The sequence below is a fragment of the Diuraphis noxia genome, unplaced genomic scaffold, assembly GCF_037042655.1.
Source record: "Diuraphis noxia isolate RWA-SAM2 unplaced genomic scaffold, SU_Dnox_SAM2 contig0001, whole genome shotgun sequence".
Taxonomy (NCBI): domain Eukaryota; kingdom Metazoa; phylum Arthropoda; class Insecta; order Hemiptera; family Aphididae; genus Diuraphis; species Diuraphis noxia.
The window spans coordinates 8132974-8157866 of record NW_028301711.1 but is presented as its reverse complement, the minus strand read 5'-3'; the positions used below and the strand labels follow the sequence as shown (position 1 = coordinate 8157866).

Genomic DNA, 24893 nt, shown 5'->3' with positions numbered 1-24893 from the left:
GGATTGGTCGTTCATTAAACAACAGTCCTGGAAATTAATGTACAATAAGTAACAAATATGTATTGTTATGTTCCCCATATCATATATTATATTCTATATTGATGGTATGGACTGTTATAATATGAACGCCCGAATTCTTATCGATTCCGCCAGTGCAGGTACTGTGAAAAAATACAAATTAAATTTGATAAAGATTTGTATAAAGTATACATTACATACATTACAGTACATATTATATACAATTTTATACAGGTATTTCATATTATGATACAATGGAATCTCTATAAGTCGAACATTCGGTAACTTGAAGGGAATGCCATATTGCCATGGCCCCTGCGTTACAATACACGAGATGTGTGTTCTTCGGAAAGTCGAATTTTCGATACAAGGTTTTTATAAAAAGATTAAATATATACCTGAAAGAGAGATCAATATTTACTAGGAGAATACAATTTACTATTTTAATTCTTGTATGACCATAGCTGCAGCAGCAAAACCCGAATTAAAACATGTAATATATTGTATACAAATCATTTACAATGAACCTGATTATATGAAGTGAAAATACTATGTTATATGCATGGAAATATGCACTAAAAATTTAATTTAAAAAAAAAATTACGAAAAATTAAATTTACAAAACAAAAAGTAATTTATTATATTATTAAATTTATGTGTATTTATTTATAGTTCTTGTAATTAGTTCAGGAGTTATCGGGAATGTACCTACCTACTATGTACTATGTTTTTTAAGATATATTTTATTTAGTGTGTTTCTTGTATTAAAATACGATTATAATATTACATTTTTTTTCCATATTAATTTTCAACTTATCGAATTAAATTCCTAATTCGTTAACTGTTAACTCGAGTTAATTAATTTCATTAACTTGCTCACCTTTGAGAAAAATTCGATTATATACCGTTTATATCACGAATCAATGAAATATGCATGCTTGGTAAAAAAAAAAGGCGATTATATGTAATTGCATACGCAGATATACAAATGATTATAATCCGAAGTCTACAATGATTTAATATAATATATAAAATATAATATATATGTGTGTAGGTGTGGATGTGTGTGTACCTGTCAAATGTCGACACGATTTATTTAGGATTTTTGGGTACAGACTGATTTTACACGCCCGATACAATACAATGAATAATGATATAATGCCGGTATCTACCATATTTGGGCAAATCCGACCCTTCGCCAGAAAATAATCTTGTGTATTGTAGAAAAATAAAGCGTAATATCGTTGTACTTCGCAGTAGTTTTACGATATAGAAACTGCGTAGTATCACGAAACAAAAACGGTCTGTCCTGCACATTCATATCATAATAGTGTGTTGTATAATTTATAAACCTGTGGTGGAGCGCCCCCGTCCAAGGTACACTTGGGTACATTGCGAGGCGCTGTTGAGCATTATTTGCGATATCCATACTGAGAAAATAGTTTGTGTTGTTGGAAATACATTTTTATGTTGTTGATAATGTAATAATGATAATATTTTGGGTAAGGAGGTTGGTGAAATGCTTCAAAAATTTTATTTTTAAAAAGCCACCGACGTCATAATCTTATGGGAATTATGCGTATTTGAATGAAGTGATTTTCAAATTTTAAATATTAAACGATTTAAACGTTATATCTTATCGGTACTTGCTTAAACCGAACATAGACATAATTACCATGGACTTGTAAACATGTATGATTTAGCTAGGATCATGAATATTGTATAATACACTATTTATATGCGAATTAAATATAACATAATAATATTGATGCAGGACTTGGGAATTGCGGAAAAAAATCCCAAGCACATTTTATGTATAAGATAGAATAGAAATGAATTCAATATTGCATATTATTTTATAGAAAATGACGTGTTATATTATTATCTAGTCAGCTACGAACTTATAATAGGTAATAATAATAATGATAAATTAAAATGTTATGTGATTATGATATGATTTATCTACGACGATTATAGGATGCATGATATTTATTATCTACTATATCTTATACCGGTACTGAAACAAATTACTATTAATTGGTAGTGTTGGCCAACGATATCGATATCGTGGGTATTTTTTCAATAATTTCGATATCGATATCTAAAAATAATTATCGAAAATATCGCAATATCGGTGTGATTAATCGGGGCTCGGAATTTTGCGGTTTTACGGATGATTAAACACTAAAATGAGTAAACAGTATAAAATTAAATTTAAAAAAAATATCTGTCAGATATAATAATTTATTAATAAAGATAAAAACGTAGATTATGATACGAGGCGATATTAATATGTTCCAAAGAAATAACCACCACACCAAACAATTTAATCTATTTTCAGTATCAGTTGTTAACTCGCGGTGAGACGTCATAATTATTTTCGTAATTATTACGTTCGTTATTATTTTTACAAATAAAATAAGTGAAAACTTTAAATTAGTACCGTTGTCTGGTGCTAGAAGTGTTATATGGCAACATTTTGATTTTAAAGTTAATGAAAAGGGGATTATATTAAATAAAAATCAAGTTTTTTGTAAAAAGTGCAAATGAGCTGTTGGTTATACTTTAAATATACTTTCAATACACTCATAATATAATATTAAAGCAATATGCATTCTATACTTTTAATGTTTTAAATTTTTAATATGCTTCGATATCAATATCGGTATTGAAAATTATATCGTTGGCCAACACTATCAATTGGTAAGTTAGAATTACATCTTGATCGAGTTTATTTTGTGTAGACTGTTGAAAATACCGAAAGTTTAATCATTGTGGCATACATTTTATATACCTACATAATATAATTTAGTAATATTGTATTTTAGTGTAAATCATTATATCGTTACGCTATTTCGTATAAATTTAAAATTCAAACGCACTTAAAATTTGTCCTATAATGATGCTTCGAGTTTTCTCTATAGCTACTTGAAGGAAAACATATGGAAAACTTAGAGTTGAATTTTTTAACCTTAGATATAAATACAAACAATTTTATGAATTTTGAATTACAAAATAATTCGCAAATATTCATGGTTTTGACGAATTTTTGTCAATATTCGAACTTCAAATGCTAATAAAAAAAAATTCTTCTATTTTAATCACTATAAGAAAAACTTATGAGGAACTATGTATTCAATTTTTAAGTATTTTGATAGAACCAGAAAAATTTTATTGACACCCCAAAAAATATTTTTCAGAAAAATTTAAAATTTCAGTTGTCTATAAATATTTCAAAAAAGTCAAAATATTTTGAAAATTAAATCTTGTAAAAAAAATGCCAATCTAAATAACTGGTAAAATTCTCAAGTATCTACGACTTATACTTTTTGAATAATAACATATATTTAAAATCGTTTGAGAATAAATCGTTATCATTACGCTATTTCCTAAAAATTTAAAATTCAAACGCGATTAACATTTTCTTATAATGATGCTTCAAGTCTTCTTACTTGAAGGAAAACTTATGGAAAACTAAGTGTTGTATTTTTAGTCCTTAGTTATAAAAATTAAAATTTTTATGATTTTTCAACTTTAAAATGACTTGCGAATTTTCGCGTTTTCTACAGATTTCGTAAAAATTCGAACTATAAACGCTTATAAAAAAATGTGTGATTAACGATATTTAATTTTTCTTAGCTACAATATGAACTACTTATAAAGAACCTTGTATTAAATTTTTAAATTTTTTTGGTCTTCCAAAATTTTTTTTTTTACGAACACTTCAAAAAAAAATTATCATAAAAATGGAAAATTTCAGTGGTCTATAAATAACTCAAAAAATGTCAAAACATTAAAATTAAACAGTATATAGATAACACTAACATAAACATTTGGTGAAAATTTCTAGTATTTACAGTGATTAGTTTTTGAATTACAACCACATAAATAATCGATTTGGTCGAAAACTGGTTTTGCGTAAAAATTCCCGTTTTTCTGTCACTTTTTTTTTGTTTTTCTCAATTTTTTTGAAAACTGTTAGAAAATGTTTACACTTGACCACTATTATGCAACAAGGATATTCACTTTTACGTCAGAAACCACACCCAAAGTTTGAAATTGAAGCATTATTTCGACTAGTTATGCTGTAGACTGACACAAAAAAAAAAAAAACACACATCATTGTAAAATCAATACATTTATCTCCGTTCAGAATCTAAAATATGTAACCTATGATAGAAGGGTATAGCCGAAATTTAATGCAATTTTGACAAAAATTCTTAGGATAGACCTTATTGAGATACACTTATGCTCCACAGCTAGAAGCAAGACAAGGAACTAGAAAACATGACAAATTAAATAACTTTTGTTTTAATCAATATTTTAATTTTGATATAATTTACAAAGTTAATACATGTACGTGTAGCATAAAATTTTTATTTTATATTACAGAATAAAATACAAATTTTAATCTGATTTTTTTTTAAACTCCAATTGATCAATTTGTTTTTTAGAAAAATATAGACCTTGAAAACCTTTTTATTTAGTTTATGTAATTCATTTTTGAAATTTTTTGAAAAATTATTATTTTTGACAAATATATCTTTAAACTTTTGTGTGTGGGTTTTGTGTAGGTACTTACGCCAAATGTCGACACGATTTTTATGATATTTCGGAGTTTTGGGAACAGACGATGGATACACAACCGACATAATACAACGTTTTAATGCTGGTCCCATATATTAATATATATTATTTATAGAAAATGTGTACAAAATTCTTATGTGCCTTAACGATCACCCCTCCCTTAAATAAAATGTGAGGAATTCGATACTCCCTTTGTCACGCCACTGCTCGGGCCGACCAGCGCTATTAGGTACGATTTTACGAATAAACACATTACATTACTGTAATATAAATTGTTTGGTGGGCGGGAGTATTAATCGGTAAAAGCCTGTGGTATAATGTCACTTTTATTTACAGCCGGTGGAAGGGATGGCCATGGCTACCGCCACCACTAGCGATGAGGCGGCATATAAAATAGCTTGCGAAGGGTGTTTCACTACCATATTGCAATCAGAATAGGTACCAACTTCTTACAGTTCACCAGTTCATCCGTCTCGTTTCTCTCACTCATCTAGATAATATAATATTTTTCAACTGTTAGTTCGATTCCGTCAATTTTCTTCGTCGTATTGAACCTTACCTAAATATAAAAAGGCAAAACCACAATGACGTCGATAGTAGTAGTGATTATGTCATTTATCGTTATTTTCATTATTCTCAGAGAGGCAGCCAGCATGCAATTAACTGATAATTTTAAATTTGGTAAGTACCGAAATGAATTTTCCCATTTCGTTATGCGTTAAATTGAATTTCAAATACCACTAACCTTATTATATACTGTAGATATTAAATTTTATGAACAATTTTTTTTTATTTTGTATAAATATTGTCTTTATTTTAAATATAACTTCGCTAGGTACTCATACAGATAGAGAAGGTCCAATTACCCGTGGGAGATGCCCCATAATTCAAACAAGAAATGTTGATGTCATTTCTTATGATCAATATTCGTCAAAGGTTGAAAGTTGTGCCACCATCGAATTCGAAATTCAGACTAAGTACGATACGGAAATGTCATTTTTCGTAATATTTGGAAGTTTGAATAACCTTGGACAACGTATGTGTAAGCCAGGTACGTGTTACAAATTATTATTTTAGTTTTTAATATAGTACAATACATATAAAGTCGATATGTTATATAGCATATATACCAAAAATAACGCTTTTCTTATTTTTTATACAAAAGAAAAACAATGATAATAATTATCACACAAAATATAACCATAACAATGTTACTGCAAACTACAATTTATGCCTCTTATAATCTTAGTATGCCTTTCCGCCCTCCCCCATCATCAAACTACTGAACACATTAATTTAGTATATTTTATTGAAATTGATATTAATATGATCAAAAGTATAGAATTCAAAAAGGTTGGGTATACATTAATTGCGATTGAGTACGAAAAATTATATTTTAAATAAATTATTCTACAGTATTAGGTACCTATTTTAATATATAAATATGTTACAATTTTTGAAATTACAATTTGTATACATTACCTATGTTATTATTCTATACCTGCTTTATTGTATTTGAGCATTAATAATTTAATGTCATTCAATTCTTAATTAGTATTTTTACAGTTTCTAATACCTAGTGATTTATAATGTACACGTTTAATTAATATTGTAATATGAATATAATTTAATACGGTACCTAATATCATAACACTTTCATTGAACATGTGTATTATAATTCTGTTTTATTCTGCAGATAATGATCCACCAGTTATGGTATTTAACTGTAAGCCACAATCGTCTTCGACACCATTAAATCCATACACCGATGGAAGTTTGATCATGAGGCTATACGGCCGATTCATCGAATCGAATGACGGATACGATGTCAGATGTGCCGTAAGTATTTTGTGCTTACAATAGTTTAGGATTTTCCAACCAGTCCATTTGTAAACATATTTAAATTCGTTATTAAAATGTGATTCAAAAAAATCATTTCATATTTTGAATTCCAAATATTATAATCAAATAAGACGGAGAGATTCTGCGCCGCAAAGCAACGTAAAGTTTGATCATATAATAACATATAGCATTAAGAGTGTGCAACACCCGTATTCGTTGTCTCAGTCTTACAAACGCGTAACAAAGAAAATTTACGCTCAGCAGTTCTCGTTTTACTCTGTTAGCTTAAAAATTAGAGTGAATTGACTTATTATGAAACTTGACGATAGTACAATTATCTGTGTTTTGTTGAATATATTTTTACGATAGTCCAGTTTTTAAGTGAATTATGCTTGTATGATAAATTGTAAAATAAAATTTGTCATAATTCGCTCAAAAAATGAAGTATCGTAAAAATACTTACAACAAAACATAGATAATATGTTCTTATTATCAAGTTTCATAGTAGGTCTATTCACTATACTTTTTAAGCTAACTGAGTAAAACGTGAACAGCTGACTATAGTGCTGAGCGATAATTTGCTGTTACACGCTTGTAACACCGAGACAACAAATACGGATGTTGCGCCCTCTTAATATTCGGGATAAACATAGGAATCATACAGCATAATATTGCTATAGTGGTGTGACTGAATTAGATTGAATAAGATCTTTTGCCCCTAGATATACGTGCTTCCACCAAATTTCTTTTGTTATTTTCCTCACATAATATGTTTAAGTTGATTAAGTTTTTTCTATTTATTTTGTTCTTGCTTATTCAAGATGTACAAAAACGTCGAAGGCATGATGTACCTGATGGCGATTAGCGCTAATAAATCGTGTGATGGCTTGCCGCATATGTTGGCCAATTCTCAGGCGAGTTTCCCCGAAGGGTACGCGTTGCTGCAGTCGAATATATCCAGATACAGTCAAAGACGCAAGCGCTCGACATCGGACACAAAAAATACCATTAAAAATCACTCTGGTTCCAGATTTTTCTGGCGCACAGGCTAACATTTTTTTTTATATTTTTACATAAATAAATATTGCCTGATTCTAGTTTTTACATCATTTATTATTAAAAACATTTAATTTTGTACCTAATTTATCTTAAATTTATCTTGGCAGTGGCCAATGTTTAACAGACAAAAGCATTTAAATTTTCTGTAAAATAAGTGATCAAGGGTACCTACTTTACTTTTCATTTATCAATATTGTTTTCAATAATTGTATTTTATAAAATTATAATACATAATAAAGAAATATTCATACCAAGTATTTGAAGTTATGACATTATTATCAACCAATATTATAAACATATTTTTATTTATATGTAAAATTCTATCAACCGAAACTTATAGCCTATAGGTGTAGGAGTGCTTAAATTTTAACACAATGGATAGCACTGTGTGTGTGTATGTGAGCATAGGACTAATTATGAAAAGAAATAATTCATAAATATGAACTCAAATTTTAAATGTGTGATAACTAAAATGTGGTTGTGTAAGTCATGCACGCAAAAGCTTGACATTAAAAAGGTATTTTTCGGTTTTCGATCTGATCCAATGTCCGTCTGACGAGCCAATTTTGAAACTTTCTATAAATACATATTTTACATTTATTTTTTAATATACTCGAAAATAAATAATATTCGTTGGGTACTTGACATTTTTTCTCAATGTTTATTATTTTATAGTTTTCTGTACACTCAATTTTTTTCAAAACATATTCAAATATTCGATATACCTAATCAATATCATTATTATCATTATTATCAATATTTTTGTCCGTATTTGTAATAATATGATACCTAATAATAAATAATAATAATGGAATATTAAGTATAAAATTGTGTAGTTTAATTTAAATTTATGATGCTTTACTGCTAAAATCATTATGAATTCCAAATTTAATATTTCACTTTTGATTTATTTAAAATAATTTATATGGCAAAACAAATAATATTTGCCTGGTCATTTAGTAACTAATTATATTTCAATAATTTTATGCATTATTTGTTAGACATAGATATACTTTGTACATTTAGAGTTTAAATTTTTTTAAATATGGTGGAATTAATAGGTATTTTTAGTCATTGGTTAGAATATTTTTTGATGATATATTTTGACTTATTTTTTAATGGATCTAGCTTTTATATTGTATTGTCGGTTTAGATACAGATTTGCAATACCCACAATAACGGTTTTTTATTTTGATATTTTCTCATAATTCATTTACAACTATAGCTATCAATAACCAGTAACAATAAGAAAAGCTACTTGCCCCTCAAATTTATTGTTACTAATATTAAATGATCACTGAATATTAACTCAGATACTACAATAACTAGTACTGATTTCTAATTAACTAAGAATGCAACTACCTAATAACATTAATGTAAATTATATATATTATTTTATAACTTATGTATGTATCGAAAATACCAAAAAAGTACTTTATATGATTTACTGTTGTAGTGTTGTCATTTTAGGAATACCTTGTTTTAATTTGTTTTATTCTGCTTGTTTTTGTAAGCAGTACCAACACAAATGGGTGCTCCAGTTCGTTGTCTTAGAGGTATATTATACTAGGTACTAAAAATTTATATTCATATAATGAATATAAATAATATATATAATAATTCATATAAGTATCAATTGACTAAACTTTTTTAAACAAGCTTTAGGACACTAATGATATAATAAAGGTAATATAATATTTCAAATGTATATTTAGGTAATTTTCAGTGGTCGCCACTTATTTGACTCACTTAGGGTTCAAACCGTTTCAGTCCATTCACCGAATTATCCAATGAGTGGAAAAGGCACCAAGAAATATTTTGTATTCTTTGTATTTTAAAATATTTATTTAGATTTTAGTTATTATTTAATATTATTTATAATAATAAAAATAATTTATGGATATTTAATTAAATACATATGTTCAATAAAAAATAAAGTAGTAAAATATTACTTGTACACTCGTACGCTAGGTAACCTACCTGACAATTTCTTAATAAAAATCCATCCAAATTTGAAATACAAATACCATATTGAAATATAAAGTCTAAATCTTGATATTTCTACTCAGAATATTACTTAAAAGTTAAAATATATAGGTACATAAATGTTATATTATTATGTATGCATTTTAGTTTTTCACATTATTGAGATAATGAGATATTTTTTTATTGAATACCTATTCTATGTGAGGTACCTCATAAAGTTTTCTTAGTAGAAAATAAAAAAATGTTAAGAGTAAATCTCCAGTACTTACATTTTTATAAGCACGTGAAGTTAAAATTGTGAAAATTTGCAATTTCTTTGGTAGTTAGTAGAAATTCATTAACATTTTTTGTATTCATAGCTTTTACACATTATCACACATACATTTTTGGAATCTTTTAAGTTGAAGCACAGTAGCATCAGACTAAGTATATGAAATCTGTAATTGCAAATTTCCTTTACCTATTATAACAAGGTGAAATTATTCATTTGATGCAGTAAAAAAAAATAATTGCACATAAGGAAACTGTAAAATCTTCATTTATTGAATTAAAACTTCAACAGCCAACAAAAAAGATGGGTATTTTAGAAGACTACTGTTTTGTTATGGAACCGCTTGCCATTTCACTTGATAAGTTACAATCTGAATAATCTTTTTTTTGGGTTATGTCCCACCTACCATCATTTCGTTAAGAGTTATATTAATTCAAAAGACAAATTTAATATATTGCAGACATTTAGCACTATCAAATATCAATTATTAAAAGCTTGAAACAAGATTTAGTTTTTTATTTGATTTAGAAAACATTAAAAGTAAGCCATATATCATTCCTTCAATATCTCATCCTATGTTTAAACTTTCACGGGTACCTAATTAATAGATATTTAACTTGCTGTAAAAATTTATTTTTGTCTGAATGCAATTTTATGAATTCATTAACTAATTCAGATTCTAATTCCATTGAAAATGATTCTGCTGGTAGTGATGACAAATGTTATGGTATTTTAACACAAAGTAAATATTCAATTGATTGTTCGGCTGCAGTTAGTGTACAGTTAAATGTAGATAGTACTAATGGCGGAACTGTACATGCACTATTTATTTAGATTCCAAAAATAAAGACTTGAAGTTGATCATGTTAAACACATTCCCAGTTTCCAAAAAACTATTTTTTAAATATAATACTACCACTCTCCCTTCTTCAGCACCAGTTGAGACTATTTAGTAGTGGATACCAAATCAAAATTTTTAGTGATCTTGGCACAAAACTGCCTCCTAGACCTAGACAACTGTAGAACTAAACTGATTTTTATGACATTTTTTGTGTTTGAGTGGGTCCCTGGATAATTTGGATTCACATTTGAACCTGGTATATGTCCAATCCAGAGTGCTGTGTAAATAGAGATTTTTATATTAACAACTGGTTTTTTTATATATAAATGTTTTCTATTGTTTACAGCCATAGGCGTGCGCACTTTGTTTACAGGGTATGCGGCAGATAAAATATGCCCTACTCCCGCAGATACAAAATAAATGACTCTAAAATTAATGTACATAACATTTCATCTTAAACATCTGGTTACTAATTTTTATTACAATAAAAATAGGCTTTTCATCTTTTTTTGAATAAAAACATTTTTTTTTTTAATTTAATGAGAAGCCTTTTTCATAAACATGTTTATTGAAATGAAAACATTCATCGCTCCGCTCAGAACCTTAAATGTTTATGAAGTAGTTAACTCAAAATAGTTTGGAAATTTTTATGATTTTATTCTAATACTTTAGACACCAATAGAAATATGTCCACAGATACTTGTTTGATTAACTAATATATGCTTTTGAAAATGGAAACTATAGGTACCTATACAATTTTTTATGATTTTCTGGTGGTGCAAAAATATAAGCTTGCACCACCCAATTTATGCCACTGTCAAAAACTACTTTGTAAAAATATCATTTTGTTCTTGGTATCAGGAAAGTTTAGTTGGAAGGTAGTTTGGACCATGTTTGATTTATACTAAATTGTCCATACTGTTTTATTTTTGCTTATTTCAATTCAACTGTTCTGCTAATTACAAGATCAGAACATGAGCCATTTTTTTTGATCAAGACAGTGTAATAAAAGATATTTTAAAAAATACAAAGGGTTTTTATGGTATAATGTATAGTTACAACATATTTATGATTCATGACATATTATATTTAATTAAAATAACATTTCTTAACATTGATCTTTAATTTTATAAGCTATGCTATTTGTTTAACTCAAATATAAAAAATTATCATTGTACAATATACTTATAACTTGTAATATATAGCTTAATACATACTATAACATAAATGTAAAACAAAATAATATTCTTCGAAAAAGAAGGTAAAATTACCCTATTTCCTTGTGCTTTAATCTGTTAAACTAAATAAAATTTTATATGATTTTTCAATTACTTTTTGTGTAAATGCTTTCTTTTTAAAATATTTTTACTGGTATCCCAATTAAATGGTTTATTAACGTTTTAATTGATTTGGCATCTACTTAATAATATTGCATGAGAAAAACATGTATTCAATTTTAGTATTTAAAGGGGTTAACTCCAGAATGAATCCTAATATCCAGTTTTATGTAGAAGCCATTTATTTAAATATTAAATTTACATCTGTTTTTCTCCAGGATGGATCCTTTTCAAGTGAGTCTTAAAATTATCAATACGTGAAAATGAGGAATTGCAAAAATTACATTTATGTGGTTTAACCCCAGTATGAATCATATTATGACGTTTTAAGAGTCCTTGGTGTAGAAAACTTTTATCACAAATATTACATTTAAATTGATTTTGTCCCGTATGAATCATAATGTGATATTTTAAATTATCCACCCTTGCAAATGATTTATCACAAAACTCACAATTATATGGTCTGTATCCAGTATGAGTTTTATAGTGACGTTTTAAGATTGTTTCATGTAAAATTGTCATATTACAAATATTGCATTTAAATTGTTTTTCTTTCGTATGCATATTAGTGTGCATTTCTAAATTACCTTTCCGTGAAAATGATTTATTACAAATATTGCATTTAAATGGTTTTTCACCAGTATGAATCATGATGTGAAGATTTAAGTTTCCCAAGTGTGAAAACCTTGCATTACAAGTATTACATTCAAACTTTTTTTCTCTCATATGACACTTTATGTGAGATATTAAGCGTTTTTTAAATAAAAACTCTTCACCACAAATATCACATTTATAAGATTCTTCAGCCTTTGGTTTAGTTGGTGTTGATGCAACACAATTATCTTCAGTTATATTCTGAGCTCCGAAACTTAATATTGTATATTTAGGATCATTTGTGTAGCTGAAATAATAATTTATATTTTAATAAGTTTAACATAGTTGACTTTAATGACTAACTGCTTAAATATAACAATTAACCATTGTAATGCAACTATAATTCACTTAAATATTAAGTTTGCATACCTAGAAAAATAGTTATAGTTAGACATCGAGATAGCTGAGATCTAGATGCATAACAAAAAATGAATTGAAGGTTAAGCCCAATTCTTATTTAAAAAATGTATTGTGATTAATATTATTAAGATAAAGGGAAAAAAATTGAAGACTAACTTTATACAGTATTTTTTCTTAAATTGTTAATATAAGTGCATAATTTCAAAATATAATATTATAGACATTTTATGGAAAATAATCATCTAACTACAAAACAATTTAGAAATACTACAGTAGTCTGTATAGTTATCTCATATAGGCTTAATTATACTAACTTGCATCTTGACTGTACAGTACCTACCCATAGATAAGATAAATTAGATGTTACAGAACAACAAATGGTCAAGAATACTTCTAAAAAATGCTAATACTTATTTAATGTTATATATATATAAATAAAAAATAATTATATTAAAGATAAATTTTTCAAATATCAAAAAGTAACTATTTATATATATGATAAGTTATAAAAATGATCAACAATCAATTGGCTCATCAGAATACCGGGAGTTACAGGTGGGCCGATTTACTTGGATTACAAATTGTTTGATAATATTTAACTGTGTGCCTGAGTTAATTATTTTTATTTTAAGCCATCAATATTTTTTAAAATTTGTTTTAATATTTTGTACCTACTCCGAGAAGAGCGATGAAAATATTAAATATAACAGGTGTTATTAAAAAAAAATTTTTAAACTGTTATCACTTTTTAAAGCAGTAATAATGATTCTATTTTCTATTGCGACATCTTTTTTTTTAAGAATGTTTATCTAGTTGTAAATTTGGGTGATCATAAAAATAAGTTATGTAGAAACATGTTAAATGTATATTATACTAAATTATAAATAAAATAATTCCTAAAAAGATTATAGATAATTTTATATGAAAAACAAAATGTACCTAACTGATTTTCAACTAAGTAAGATATTTTTATTCTCTAATTGATTTGTAACTTTTACAAATTAAAAAAGAAATAAAAGTAATTTTTAACACAAAACATTTTTCTATATTAACTTAAAATTTAAGTTAAAATATTTAGTTTAACTAATTATGAATATGTATACTATTTAAGAAATACTAATTTCATATTAACTAAGATTACCAGCAAAATATTGTTTCGGCAAAATAAAGGTAAACCATTGATGGACAATTAAAACTAAAGGGAGAACACAAAAATAAAAATAATAAGCAACTGACAATCCGTTAAGACTGCCCATAAAGCTATTAATAAAATATTAAGAGGACATGATACCCGCATGAATTGTCTCCGTCTTACAAGTGCGTAACATAACAAAAACTGTTTCGTGTGAGAAAGAACAGAGAAGTCTACAGTTATAAATAAGAAACCAAATTTTCACTATGAAAAAGGAGAACTTTAACTGTGTCCCAGCATTTTATTTTTTCGATAAGACCAATGTATGAAAAGTTATTGAAATTTGAAAAACTTAAAAATATCAGATTTTCAAAAGTGTTATAACTTTTTTCTTATCAAAAATATAAAATAAATAAAAACTCCACAACACAGAAAATATTATCTTCTATATTATGTTAACTTTTGGTGTTTCTATTAAAATTACAGTCTGAGTGGCTCTATCCCGCGCTAAACAGATTTTGTAATGTTATACACTTTGTTGATGATAACTAGGGCCCGGAAGTTCATGCATTTGCATGTTTTAAATGAGTGCATCAAAAAGTTGCTGGATGAGCTACAAATTTGATTCACTAACTGATGAGTTCAAAAATGAAATTTTAGTTTGCATATTTTTGTTTATTTTGAGGTTTTTTACATAAATATGCATATGTTAAAAAAAATTGCATTTTACCTTTGAAAATTTGTTTTTCATTAATATTTCATAGAAATTTCGAACTTTGAGTATAAAAACCTGTTTAAAATTATACAAGTTCTACTCATAGACCTTAAACTAATATATAATATCGATACTGTCACTGCAATACCACGTAAATAACATTTTTTTTGAAAATGACATTTTGGTATCACTGTATAGATTATAATTTTCTCTATCACTTTTGTTATGTACCATGAGTCCATTATATTGTTTTTTCCCGCTCAAATTAAAGATTTTGTGATACCACGTATTACATTTTGATTTTGATAACACGTATCTACCATAATGAACAATATTATAATATTATTCAATATAAACGCTGGACGCTGGTGGAGTTAGACTGCTAGTCTAAGACAGTTCATCTATAATAATATTGAACGTCTTACTATACAGGTAATTATAAATATTAAGTTATAGTTAATTTATTTCAATAAAACATTGTATGAAAGTAGTTAGTTTCAATTATGTTATTATCTACTCAAATAAAATTACAGTTTTATGATGATAGTTATAATAAGTAGGTACACTGTATAATTATTATTATTTATGTTTTTTTAGTATTATACATAATGACATCAAAAAGAAGAATCAAACACCTATTGGAGCTTGCTAATGAAGCTAGTAATAAAGATGACGCTATGAACAACATTACATATTATAAAAAAAAAGGTAAGACAAATATTACCAATTTCTCTAATAGAAAACCAAAATATGAAACTAATTTAATAGCCAATTCATCTATTTCAAAAACAAAATATGAAGTTTTAACAGAAGATTCCTTAAAGGATATTGAATTCATTTATGAGAATGTTGTAACTTCTATAAATGAACCAGATAATATTTATAATGAAAATAATTTAAATGTTCCTAATAATACTGCACCAACTACTGAAAATCAAGTTGATGACATTATTTATAACAAGACTGACTGTATAATTAATTTTGAAACTGATAATTCTGAATTTAATAATTATTATGAAGATTGCTTAAAGGATAATATTGAATTAACTTATGAGGATGTAGAAGTTGTAACTTCCATTGATGTACCAGGTAATATTTCTAATGAAAATAATTTAAATGTTCCTAATAATACTTCACCGATCACTGAAAATCAAGTTGATGACAGTATTTATGACAAGACTGACTTTATAACTAACTTTGAAACTGATAATGATGAATTAATTAATTATGATCATGACTATTCAAAAGAAATCGAAATTGAAACTTCAGATTCAATCACTGACAAAAGAGTGCGTAAAAGAGGTATAAAATCACAAAAAAAAAATTGGAATAGGGAAGTTATGCAACAAAATAGATTGCTAGGAAAGGCATACATAGGGTTTCAGAGGCAAGGCAAGAAAGTATCTCAAGATGTAAATAAGGATGAAAGGAAAATGAAACCAACATGTGCTTCAAAATTTTGCAATAAATCAAAAAACAGATACTGCGATAATTTTTCTGAATCTGAGAGGAGTGAGCTGTTTAACCATTTTTGGAATAATTGTACATCCTGGGCAGAAAAGCAAACTTTTTGTGTAAATATGATTACCAAAACAGAAACAAAACGTATAATGACCGAAAGTGAAAAAAGTCGAAGAGATTATTCCTACACTTATCATTTAAAAAAAGAAGACATATCATTACCGGTCTGTAAAAAAATGTTTTTGAATACGCTCTGTTTGAATGAATGGATGGTGAGGAATTGGATAAACTCTTCAATTAATGGATTACCTTAATCAACAAAGAAGATAAAGAAAAATAATTTACAAAATAATCTAAATTTGGAATTTGATAATGAAGAGGAAATTGAAGAACCTATACCACGAGTATCAGTGTCTGTACGACATAATCATCTCATATCTTGGTTTGGGTCTTTGCCGAAAATGCCCAGTCATTATTGTCGAAAGAGGTCTGAGAGACTTTACCTTGAGGGTCCGTTTAATAGCCAACAAGAAGTTTATGATGTATATTTGTTGAAATGTAAAGAAGATAATAATATGAAACCATTAAGTAGAAGTTTTTTCTCCAGATTTATGAAACAAAAAAAATTTTCCATATACCAACCTAGAAAAGATTTATGTGATACCTGCTCAAGTTATAAAGTCAAACAAGTAAATGAAGAAAACTATGAGCTACACATTGCTCAAAAAAATCAAGCCCGAGAAGAGCTTAAAGTTGATACGCTTGATGCAGTTGCTTTCAAAAAAATAGTCTTGACAATGGATTTACAAGCTGTGAAACTATGCCCTGCGCTGAATGCTAGTGCATTGTATTACAGCATGAAACTTAAAGTACACAATTTTACGGTATATAATTTAGAACCTAACCACCCTTGTTCTAATTATTGGTGGGATGAAAGTCAAGGGGAACTCGAAGCATCGGTATTTACAACAATTATATTGAATCATATTAAACAACAATGCATAGATGAGACTCAAAATAAAAAAAAAGACATTATTATATACTCAGACGGTTGTGGGTATCAGAACCGCAACACGGTATTGTCCAATGCGTTACTTAAATTTTCTATAGAAAATAATGTTATTATAGAACAAAAGTTCCTTGTCAAAGGACATACACAAATGCCATGCGACAGTGTACATAGTTCAATCGAACGTACAATAAAAAACAAAGAAATCTATTTGCCATCTGACTACATAAAACTAACAAAACTAGCAAGGAAAAATCCGTCACCCTATGAATCCCACTCTGTTAACTATTCAGATTTCTATGACTACAAAAAGTTGAATTATTATAAGTCTATCCGACCTGGACGATCAAAGGGTGACCCTGAAGTTCGAAATATAAGAGCTCTTAGATATGATCCCACAACCAAAAAAATATATTACAAAATAAATTTTGAACATGAATATACAGAATTACCCCAGTACCATCGAACAAAAAAAACTATAGATCTGTCCATCAACACACCTTGTTTGTATAATAGCAGAATTCCTATTACTCTGTCCAAGTGGAATGATCTCCAAAAATTAAAAACTGTTCTACCAACTGATGTCCACGATTATTATGACAATATACCTCACTTAAAGACTTATAAAGAAAGAAAATGTGATAAAATTTAGTTATTATGATTTTTTTTTTTTGTTATAATTATTATTATTATGTTTTAACAAGATATTTTTATTATTTTATTTTAGTAAATTGTTATATTTTGTATATTATTATTTATACTATATTGCAGTTTTATTGGTGTTCAATATTAATTAAGATATTAAATAAGGAATTAACAATTTATAATGTGGTAAAAATCAGATATTATGTTTTTGTTTTTTTATAATTATTATGTTTTAACAAGATATTTTTATTTTAGTTAACTGTTGTATTATTATTTATACTACACACCTACTTCAAGTTTTTGATTTTATTTAATATACTATATTGTTTAATTTTTTTATTGATTTGTGAAATAAAACAAAGGTTGTTCAGTTATTTCAAAATTTAAAATGTATTAGCTGGTTATTATTTGATACTATAAGAAAAGCCGGTATCCAGTGGGATTTTAGGGGTTCACCCCCCCCCCCCTCCAAAAACATTGATCCTGAGTACGTGCTTGCTTTAATACAGTTTTGATATATTTTAAAGACGTATTAATTAATGTTATTAAATAAGGTATTATAATAATAAATTAAATAAATATAAATTACACGTATCTACAACATTTGTATTTAAACAACACGTATCTCAATCCTTCAATACCTCGTATCTTCATTATATTACTGAAAAACCACGTAAGTACTATTAATTAAATTTAATGATATTACAAAATATAATTTTCATTGTTTTTAAACTATATTAAGCTCCTAATATCAATATAAGAAAAAAAAACTGTAAAATTATTTCTTGCACACAAATTAATTAGTTTTATGTCTCTCCTGAACAATTTGTGAAATGTTATTTACGTGGTATTGCAGTGACAGTAGCGATATAAGGTCTATGGTTCTACTTTAATAATTTAATATTATGTAATTACTAGGGCCCGGAAGTTCATGCAATAATTCATGATAGGCGATAACCCAGTTATACTTAGGCTAAATTGAATTAAAACGATAATCGACAATTGTTATATTCTCGAATATCAAGTATTAATAAAATGGTGTAATGACTGTTGCGATTATCGTGATAGCACCAGCACGATACAAGAACAAGAACGTATAGTGAGAGTCCGAACACAAGGTTTAGTCGTGTGCGATTGTCCTATAGTGTGGTTTTTGTTTTACATCGGTTTCCATTAATTTTAAAATGCCAAAAGTCGGAACGAATCGAATTTGTAGTTATGTGGCCGAATTTGGTGAAAATATATTTGCATCCGATGAAGGATAAAATTTTTTGACATTTTGTAAAATGTGCGAAATAAAGGTGAACAGTGAAATAAAATTGTGCTTGTTTTTTCCCATATTTTTATATTTTTATAATTTTTTTTTACCAAAAAAGAAAATAACGTTTTTTTAAAAAAAAAATGCATATTTAGCACATATTTTATTGATCTTAAGCGCATATTTGCATGCATATTTTGATAGTTTTTTGTGCACGAACTTCCGGGCCCTAGTGATAACACATGCAGCCATGCGGGTATCACGTCCTCTTAATCTACTGATATACTAAACTATTTACTTACCTTCTAATATGTTTATGTTTAGTATATCCATCATATACTCTAGTCCTGGACATTTTTGATTTTGTTTGAAATCAATATTATCTAAACATAAAGATAAAAAATAAACATCATCTAAAATCTAAGTAGTGAGTTAGTAGTATATAATATTATAAAATCCAAATTCAACATAATATTTTATGTCACATCAAACCCAAGTTTTTAATTAATTAATTAAAAATATTATTCAACAGTAGTTTAGCTGTAAATAACACATTGAGTAACTTTTAATCATAAACTATTAAAGAAAATTAACATTTAATAAGAATATTTAAAATTTAAATTACAAATATTTGTTTTAGATAATTCTGAAATGATAAATTATAGTGATATTCCATTGTCTTATACAAAATTATTTTTAACGTTTATCAATATAAAACAATCTAAATTGAATAATTCATTAAGAACTACTGACATATTAACATGCTTATAATAATTATAGGCGGAGGTCGCAAGGCATGCAAAACAATTGGGCAATTTCAAGCAAAGTAAGACTTTCCTTAAATTAATCTACATCCTAATGATTTAGATTTTTAGATTTTTTTCTATAGGATTTATAACAAGCCGCACGAAGATGCAATTGAACAGGAATCTGATCTTTAGTTATAAAGGTAGGTTTAGGTACCTAATTGTTATAATATTATTTGAAGTTTACCAAACAGAATTTTATAGGCCCGAGTCATTGAAAATGATCTGCTGTGATATGCTTGAAAAAATATTGTGTAGTATGAAATTTATTTGTAAAATGAAATAGTTTGATTACACGGGTGACGGGTTACAGGGATGGATACTGAATAGGTGTACTGATATAGTTTTTTTTTCAATGAACTAGAAACATAAATAATAGCATTACACTATAATACTAAGTTATAAATAATGTATAATTTTGCAATTAAAATAAATTTAGGTATAATTCATTCATTAATTAGGTATATTCTTATGGTTAATATAAATAATTATAATTTTACTAAATGAGAAGAAATTTATCCATATACTGAGTATTAACTATTAGGTAATGTAATATGCATAAGCTCATAAAAAAATACTAGGATTTTCTTACCTAATTAATTCTTATAATTTAAGGTGAAATACAAGTCTCTCAAAAGTAACTTAAAAAAAAAAATATGCATCAGCCATTCACTTCAAAAGCAAGTACTGGACATTAGACTATTACAGTAATTTTAAAATACCAGAGCTATATATATAATAATATATATATAACTATACATAAACATCATACATTCACATTGTTTTAGTATTACCATTATTAGTCTAAATTCAATTTTTTCAAATTGTTATTTAAAAAAAAACAATTTTCTTCTAGTAAAAATATTTTTACCAAATACTATTTTAATATTTCAAAAAAATATTAGTTTTATAACAATATTGTTAAACATAATTATTATTTTCATTTTTTGTACTTTATTTCAATAACAATAAAGATAGGTATGCTATGTAATGTAAAATATCATGATCTTAAATAATTTTTGTGATATGTACCTATTTGCTTCTCAAAATAAGTATTTTTGCCTAGTTAAGAAAAAAAAATCATGAAAATTCTATATATTATACCCCAATGTTACAGTCAGGGAATTTGTAACTAGCGCTGTTAGTTTGCTATTACACCATTTCTAGTCAATTGATAAGAGACATGTAAAAATACCTATATTCTTTAGCTAATGAATGTATTAATAAAAGCATCAAATCTTGGTAAGAATCTATGTTTTTTAGCAATAACAGTGTAGAGTAGTAACATAAAGTGCGTTACTCGTTACTGTAACATGTTACACTTTTCAGTAACGTTATGGTAACTTTGTTATTATTATTTTTGAGTAACGCTAGAACAACTACGTTAATTATTTAGAAGTAACTTAGCAGAATGCGTTAAATTATAAATCAAATTTTTTTTGCGTTGGGGAGTGTTACATTTCCTTTCCATCAGAGGATTTAATTATATTAATAATTTAAGTAAGTATTTGTGTATTATGTAATTACAAAATTCTCCCCAGTGTAATCTAATATAATCATATATATTAACGATTTTGTGTTAATATTATTTTCAATTTAACTAATTATAAACATCAATTACAGCCTATGATTTTCTCTTTAGTGAAGAGTTAGTTTCTGATCAACCCAATGATGAAGTGGAACGTTATTATAATACAGTTTATATAGGCGATTTAAACATTTTAAACAGATTACCTAGGAATTAGGATGAGACAAATTTTTGTGAAGTTTAATAAGTCACTTCCTCCAATCGCTTCTGACAAAAGGCTCTTTAATGTAGCTGGAGATATTTGTACAACAAAAAGGAGCTAAAATAAAAATAACTGATCAACATTTTGAAAATACATTATTGTTATAAAAGATTGATTTAAAATACTTTTTTTTAAGAAACTTACATAACATAGGTAATGTTATAGTAACAATGTAACTAGTTACTTTTGAGTAAAAAAATTATATGTTACGCATTAATTTTGTACTTGAGTAACTAACAAGTACCTAATCTAGTTACCTATTTTATTTTCTAACTCGTAATGTAACATGGTCACTTTTAAAAAGTAACTTACCAACACTGAGCATTGAAAGTTCTAAAACCCAACTAAAATTATCACTATAAGAAGTTTTGATTTTCAAGTTAATAGTGTAATTAATAATAATTTTCATACACTTTAAATGTTTCCAAAAGGTTATAGGGTTAAACATAATATAGGCATTGAATAGAAAGAAGATAGGTAATACAAGTATTATATTTGTAGATTTGTTAGGAAATTATTTTTATAAATTCAGAATATTAAAAAAAACATTCTTAATCACAATATTAGAATTATTAATATTTTAGGTATTAGCTTAATTGTATATTAACTATGGAATTGTATGTTTTAAAAAAGATTTAAATCATATATTTTCCCACAAAACATATCATTAAAATATACCTTAACTAAACATACCTTAACTTTACTCTGACAGCTAACTCTATTCTGAACTTTTGTTTATAATGTTAATTCTATTATTACAAAGAAAAAATTATTTTATAAAAACTATATTAGTCTATTATCTAATAGGCTTTAATTTATCTCATATGTATAAATACTATGAATAAGGAAAACTATCAAATTAAATCTGTTTTGTATTCTATTAGTTTCATAAGTGTAACTTGTATTAATTGTAATTGCACAATTTTGTTAATCATTTAAATTAAATACATTAAAATATATAAATATTTAAAACAATTTAAGACGCATGTCAATATTTCAGTTTAATATAACTGTCCAGTATAACAACTGTTTTAAATACTAATGCACTATGCAGTTAAAAAATTTAAAAACGATTAAATTTCAAACCGTTTTAACGCCATCATATAAACGTGGTAAATAAATGTATATAGGTATTAAATATACCTAAATATAATGGAATGTAGTACCTAACATAAACTTACTGCAATAATGCGGACAATAAGGGCTTTAATTAGGAAAATAAATTAATTTCGTACCGATATCTCCATGAATATTTTTCAATAAAATTAAAGCCATAATAACATTGACGAGTCGAAAACACGACCGCCCGTGCATAACTTCTGAAAACGTGTAAACTTACGTAAATAATAACAATCAGCTCACAGCTCAAGCGGGACAGCGCTTTCCGGACGGTATTTCAACATTAGTCGATCAAAAAAAAAAATCAAAGTATTCTTCGAGACTTTAACGCGTGAAGTAATTAATCAGTAATTAATCAGTAAATACCGAGGCACGAATTATTAGTAAATAATAATGCGCTCGCGTGCGCGCGTTTGACGATGTGGACATGTGGTGAAGTAGTCGTCACTGGTCAGTGGTCGTCGACCGTCGCGCGTCTCGAACAGTTCGCGCAACAAAAATACACCACAATAATAATAATATTGTTTATAAATGCAATATTATTTTGCTCGCCTGCCCATTTCTTGGCGGTATAACGATAGTGAATTCCCAATGATAATAATAATAATTGGTAAAGAGCGGTTGATCCAAACCATATAGTAATATTATTACTTATTTACGCGTATCGCTATTTTAATCGCCGCCCAATTAAAACAGTGTTCGCCATAGATAAGTATAATTATGGTGGTCGCGTCCGGACCTGTTTGTAGCTTTTGCCGTGCGCGCCGGAGACGGTACCGACGAGACGTCGTTTCTTGCGGTTATTTCGGTTATTTCGGAAACGGAAATTTCCGATCGACCAATCGTAGTGGGCTGCTTGCACCGAAGTATAGCCGCCGCGCGCCGGGGGAACGGCGATGACTGATGATTATTTTTACGCACATTTCATTAGGTTCCTATTGTTCCTAACGGAGCGAATACAAAATATATTATAATAACAATAATAATACTATTACGTATTGGTTTTACAGATTGGATGTATTTTTTGATTTTTTCCGGAGCAGTCGAAATGTACCGATTTTCTTCTTCAGCACATATTTCCTGGTATAAGTAACCGGATTTGATTGATTGGTACTTTGAGCGGGTTTAACGCAAAAAAAGTCCACTAATTTTTCCTGAACGTCGGGAATAGGGTTGTCAACTTTTAAAATTTCTAAAACTGGACACCAACTGATAACCTTTTTTTTTAGTCGTCATTAACTTAATTTATGATTAATGATTATAAATATAATTAATATAATAAATTAAGTGCTACTCTTTGCTATTTTTAAAGTTGTATTTTTTTTCGCTTTTTGCCGCCTTTATAAGCTTATGTGACCCACTTTTTGTTTCCAAAAATTAACAAAATATTATATTATCCAAAAGTTAATAGTTAATACCTACTTGTCGCTATCACATAAATACATCGAGGAACTCTGGAAAAACCTGGACATTTAGGTATAACTGTACACTAGACAGGAACCAGAAAATGTCCAAGCAACCATAGTCGGGAAAAACAAAAAAAATTATGGAAAAATGGAAATCATTACGCAAAATCAATTTTTTTGACTCGATCGATTTTTTTTCGTGTAACTCAATAACTATAAAAACTGTAAATTAGTACTTTTTTTCTATGCATGATAAAATTTTAAACATATTTCGACTCCTTTTAAACTATCCATATTCCATAGCCATTAGAAATTTTTAATTTTTTTTTTTTTGTTCAACTGTTGTCGATAACTAATTTTTGCTTCATCAAAAAACATGAAAATGTAATACGATGAAGTTCTACATACATTTTCAAATGTATTATTCAAATGTGAATTTTTACGTGTGAATTTAAAATTTTTACAACAGTCGATATTCATCGCTAAAATTGCCCGACCAAAATTCATCAAAAAAATCACTCAAAACCAATTGATGTGCGCTTTTCGGAAACGTGGCCCTTGACGCGGCGGCCGCGGTGACTTCGATTTCGACGTACA

The 24893-nt window shown here is 27.3% G+C and overlaps 3 protein-coding genes across 5 annotated transcripts; 2 read left to right on the top strand and 1 right to left on the bottom strand.

Annotated features, from left to right (window-relative positions):
• Positions 1-7268: 7268 nt before the first annotated feature.
• On the top strand, positions 7269-7664 carry LOC149059406 (uncharacterized). The gene has a single exon (XM_089217604.1). The coding sequence runs from the start codon at positions 7269-7271 to the stop codon at positions 7497-7499; it is 231 nt and encodes a 76-aa protein (XP_089073730.1). The 3' UTR covers positions 7500-7664.
• Positions 7665-11721: 4057 nt separating this feature from the next.
• LOC107167168 (uncharacterized) lies at positions 11722-23400 on the bottom strand. 3 transcript variants are annotated; one of them, XM_089217874.1, is made up of 4 exons: positions 23111-23400; positions 21716-21828; positions 19478-19558; positions 11724-12842 (listed from the first exon to the last, which is right to left on the bottom strand). In XM_089217874.1, the coding sequence occupies exons 3-4, from the start codon at positions 19528-19530 to the stop codon at positions 12140-12142; spliced, it is 756 nt and encodes a 251-aa protein (XP_089074000.1). In that variant the 5' UTR covers positions 19531-19558; positions 21716-21828; positions 23111-23400; the 3' UTR covers positions 11724-12139. The 3 variants fall into 3 exon arrangements, with proteins under 3 accessions (XP_089074001.1, XP_089074000.1, XP_015371579.1); XM_015516093.2 differs by lacking the exon at positions 21716-21828 and having other exon boundaries at positions 11726-12842; positions 23111-23398; XM_089217875.1 differs by lacking the exons at positions 19478-19558; positions 21716-21828; positions 23111-23400 and adding an exon at positions 14097-14149 and having other exon boundaries at positions 11722-12842.
• Positions 14943-18399, top strand: LOC149059405 (uncharacterized). The gene is made up of 2 exons (XM_089216970.1): positions 14943-15234; positions 15400-18399. Exon 2 carries the CDS (start codon positions 15411-15413, stop codon positions 16575-16577), a length of 1167 nt encoding a protein of 388 aa, XP_089073096.1. The 5' UTR covers positions 14943-15234; positions 15400-15410; the 3' UTR covers positions 16578-18399.
• Positions 23401-24893: the final 1493 nt, after the last annotated feature.

Excerpts from the sequence above, each read along its gene's own strand:
- LOC107167168 (XM_089217874.1), bottom strand. The coding sequence starts at position 19,530 with ATGTCCAGGACTAGAGTATATGATGGATATACTAAACATAAACATATT. Across the intron at positions 12,843-19,477 it reads AAACATAAACATATTAGAAG|CTACACAAATGATCCTAAAT; the intron begins GTAAGTAAATAG and ends TTATTATTTCAG.
- LOC149059405 (XM_089216970.1), top strand. The coding sequence starts at position 15,411 with ATGACATCAAAAAGAAGAATCAAACACCTATTGGAGCTTGCTAATGAA.
- LOC149059406 (XM_089217604.1), top strand. The coding sequence starts at position 7,269 with ATGTACAAAAACGTCGAAGGCATGATGTACCTGATGGCGATTAGCGCT.